The sequence below is a fragment of the Myotis brandtii genome, unplaced genomic scaffold (assembly GCF_000412655.1).
Source record: "Myotis brandtii unplaced genomic scaffold, ASM41265v1 scaffold180, whole genome shotgun sequence".
Lineage (NCBI taxonomy): Eukaryota > Metazoa > Chordata > Mammalia > Chiroptera > Vespertilionidae > Myotis > Myotis brandtii.
Genome location: NW_005356675.1, coordinates 403938 through 407979, shown reverse-complemented (window position 1 = coordinate 407979; position 4042 = coordinate 403938). Strand labels below are relative to the sequence as shown.

General features: G+C 57.5%; 1 protein-coding gene across 1 annotated transcript; it reads right to left on the bottom strand.

Moving 5' to 3' along the window:
* Positions 1 to 290: 290 nt before the first annotated feature.
* On the bottom strand, positions 291 to 2278 carry PRLH (prolactin releasing hormone). Its single transcript, XM_014537607.1, has 3 exons — positions 2157 to 2278; positions 1010 to 1168; positions 291 to 508 (listed from the first exon to the last, which is right to left on the bottom strand). The coding sequence occupies exons 1-3, from the start codon at positions 2167 to 2169 to the stop codon at positions 324 to 326; spliced, it is 357 nt and encodes a 118-aa protein (XP_014393093.1). The 5' UTR covers positions 2170 to 2278; the 3' UTR covers positions 291 to 323.
* Positions 2279 to 4042: the final 1764 nt, after the last annotated feature.

Sequence of the window (4042 nt, the reverse complement as noted above, 5' to 3'; positions counted from 1 at the left end):
GGCTGAGAGAGGGGCGGGGCTGAGAGAGGGGCAGGGCTGAGAGAGGGGCGGGGCCTGATAGAGGGGCAGGAGCTGAAAGGGCGATGCTGCCCTCCTCTGGGCTGGAGCAGAGCGCAGCCTGAGCCACCTTTGGGCGGCTTGAGTGGAGGGCACTGGGGCTGCAGGGGACCAAGAAGGTTCCAGCTCCTTTATTCCCTACTGGGCTCTGAGTGTCCTCCAGTGTCACCACACAGACGCGTGTAGATGAGGCAGCTGCTTTTATTAGGATTGAAGGGAAAGTAGTCCCTGGCGGAGGGGGCCGGAGTTGCGGGGAGGCTCCGGGGTTACTCCTCCTGCGCTGGGTTGTCACCCATCCTGGGAGGGCTCAGCGCCTCCTTCCAGGGGGAAGCCGACCGCTGGTGCCACAGGCTCAGCTCCGGGGCATTCCTCAGGGCCACTCTCCTCCGTCCGAAGCGGCCCACAGGCCTGATTCTGCGGCCCGTGTACCAGGCAGGGTCGATGTCCGGGGCTGGAGAGAAAAGGCGACTCAGTCACAATCTGTGTTCCCGGGTATGCTCAGTGCCCTGCCGGGTGGTGTTGGGGGCAACTGCCTGCTCCCCATGGGGCTCTGAGCTCACAGGCCAGGCTGGGACCCACCCACAAAGGAGGGGCACCCGGAGGGTCAGCGACACCTTTTCTGGGTGGTGTGGGGTGGCTTTGGGAAACAGGAATTCAAACTCACACCAGGACCAAGGACTAGTCCCCTCCTCACCCCCACCATTCTGTGTCAGCAGGGGACCAAGCATACTGGAGCCCCGGCCACCCTGGTGGTGGGAAGTGAACCCTGGAACGCGTGCTGGACAGGGACCCTGGGAAGCGGGTGACAGGGCCACTCTGGGTTGAGGACTGCTGAACACAGGCCAACCCCCCAGAGCTGGGCACTTAGTAAGGCCGTGCCCCAGGTTAGGAGGAGGCTCTGGGGTGCAGGGGTGGGTGAGGGAGGCTGACATCTGGTTGGGTGGGCACTCACTGCGGGTCTCCATGGAGTGCTGGTGGGCTGGACATGTTGCCCCTCGCAGGGCCAGGCCCAGCAGCAGCAGGCACAGGAACCAGGCCTGCAGCACCTTCAGCCCCCTGGCTCCTCGCCGAGGCCCCGCTCGAGGTGGGATCCCACATGGGAGGGCTCGGCCTGGGGCAGAGGGGGCAGAAGCAACGTCAAACACGCGTGAGGGCGCTTGTGTACAAAGCTGGGAGCCTTAGGGAATGTGAGTGCCGTGTGTGCGTGAGAGAGTGTGTGTGCATGGGTACGTGAGGGGTATGTGCAGGCATGAGCTTGTGTGTACATGTGGGAGGATGTGTGTGTCCAGTCCTGCCCCCAGGCCCATTGGGGGATGTGAGTGGACAGCTGGGCATTGTAGGAGGGTCAGCGTCTTATGTCCGTACCAAGAACACCCCTGTCCCCATGACCCCTGGGACCTGCCACCAGCCGCAGGGCATCCCCCTACAGACAGGGGCACTGCGGGCAGCAGAGGGGCCAGAAAATGCATTTTGTCCTGTGGGTGGAGGCAGTGATGTGCCTGAACTGGTCCGTCCAGCAATTCCTCATGCTGGGTCCTCTGTCAGGTTCCCCACCCTGTCTGTCTCAGGGAGGACCCCTCTGCCCACCTTGACTTTCCAGCCTGTCCCTGAGCCACTCAGAAAGTGCTGTCCACCTGGGTGATTTAAAATGCCACCCTTTTCTTTTTTGGGTGTCACACAGGGGGTGGGGGACCCCGACCAGGAAATGGAGGTGCCACCCTGAGAACAGAGTGTAAAGAGATGCTGCTTTCTCCTCCCCAGGGGTTGGGGTTCATGCTGGATAGAGGGCACCTCAGGAGAATGTTAGCAGCGCCTGGCTCCTGATCCCCAGGGGGATTCCCTGTCTGCATTCTCAGTGGGGTGCAGGGGTGGCCTCCCCCCTTTGCCTTCACCATGGACAGCACTTGAGTCCTAGGGGCCCTGGGCAGGCAGGAGTGGCCCTCCCTCAGACACATAAACCGTGGGGTGGCTGCCCCTGCCTGTCCCTGCCTCTCCCACCCAGTGCTAGCCAGCCTCGCCGCCGGAAGAGCCTGCATGGCCTTCGTAGAGCCCGGACCCAGAGGGAGATTTGCAGAGTGACAGTCCCCTGGGCTACTCACCGCTGTTCCCCATGATGGTGCCGAGCGTGGCCCGTGTCCTGAGTGTGACTCAGCGGGAGCCAGCCTACCCCTTTTATGGCCCCCTGGAGGAAGCAGCCCAGCCCCCTGACGCCCCCCTCTCCCCTTGGTCCCCGCCCCCCTCACAAGGGGACATCAGAGTCTTTGTCTATTTTCTTTTCCTCTATTTTTTTTAAACTCTCATCAGCGATGTGATTTGTCCCTTCCTTCCTGGGTTATATAATTTCATTTGGGCCAAGTGGTTTTAAAACACATTAGCCTTCCTTCTTCACACCGGCCTTGGGGGCACGGCAAAGTCAAGTGCCAACAGTCTGGGTAGCGCGTGAGCCACTGCCTCCCACACAGAAAGGCGACTGTGCGGCCACTCCTTCACCTCCTCCAAATCGTGGTGAACGGAGAAGTCGCCACGCCGGACACATGGTGAAGGGAGAAGTCGCCACGCCAGACACATGGTGAAGGGAGAAGTGAGCCACTGCCTCCCACACAGAAAGGCGACCGTGCGGCCACTCCTTCACCTCCTCCAAATCATGGTGAGAGGAGAAGTCGCCACGCCGGACACATGGTGAGAGGAGAAGTCACCACGCCGGACACATGGTGAGAGGAGAAGTCGCCACGCCAGACACGACGGTGTTACGTCTCCACAAGCCTCCTCAGTCTGTGGCTTTCCATGGTGACATTCTCATACACAAACTACTCTCGTCCATTTCATTGCTTAAGATCGGTTCCTCTCTAGGCTTTGACAAGTCTTCATCATTAATGCTTTCAATGGGCAAGTTTATTAATATCAGAAAACAAATATGTTGAATTTTATTGTAAAAGCAATTTATACACCTCTGGAAAGAAATGAACACATGTAGAAAAATAGAAAAACACACACAGAAAAAAAAGCACAATAAAAGTCAAAGAAGCGGATCGTTTTCACAGGTGATGTGCTTCCTTCTATTGGTTTCCCACATCTTTTCTGGGTCAGTTCATCATATTTATATGTTTTTGAGTCTCATTCTTTTCATTTAACAGTTACGTCCTCGAGTTGAAATAACTGACAATATCCTACCATTTAACTTGGACCTAGACACCTAACTCATTTGTGTTCTGAATAATTAGATTACGTCAAAGGTCACTAAGTGCTGTTGAGTGTAGCGTCGGGGAGCCTGTCCTGGGGGAGGAGACCTGGGTTGCCCCCTCAGGCATGTAGGCTTGTGATAGGACATGTCATGTGACCATCACTTCTCGGAAATTCTTCAGGGCTGTACCTTCCCCTCCGGGAATTGGCTGCCCATTCCTGGTGGCCAGCAGGCTCCCTGCGGATCTGGGGTCTGTGAGCACTGGTGAGGGGGCAAGTAACTGGGGGCTGGGTAGTGGAGGGTGGGTGCAGGGCTGTGATGGTGGCTGTAAGGTGAGGTCACTGGGGGTGGATTCCATCAGAACTGGGGGTGTCTCAGCGGTAGTGGTGGCCAAGTGCTCAGGGGTGTTTCTTACGAATCGTGGCGAAGGGCCGCTGTCCGGAGATGTGCTCCTGTCTTGGAGGCGGGCCCTCTGGGTGGTCCCCACAGATGTGTGCGCAGTCAGGGCCACCTGGAGGCAGCTGCCTGGGCATCACCATGGGAGCATGTGTGTGCACATGTGTATGTGTGCACATGTGCCAGTACAAGTGTGTGGGCACACATATGCCTGTGTGTACATACACGTGTGCCTGTGTGTGTAGGGGGGACAGTAACCCCTTTCAGCAAAGTAGCTTTGTCACAGAGTGGCATTGGTGCCCTACCACTTTGGGCTTCACCAGTGGGTGTCTGTAGGCAGTGGGGGATGAAAAATTAAAGGTATCAGTCGAGGAAAAAAACCCTAAATAAAATATTTTTTCTTCTATC

Bases quoted from the DNA above. Each gene is read 5' to 3' on its own strand.
- PRLH (XM_014537607.1), bottom strand. The intron at 509-1,009 runs GTGAGTGCCCAC...TTTTCTCTCCAG, and splicing joins GCACTCCATGGAGACCCGCA to CCCCGGACATCGACCCTGCC.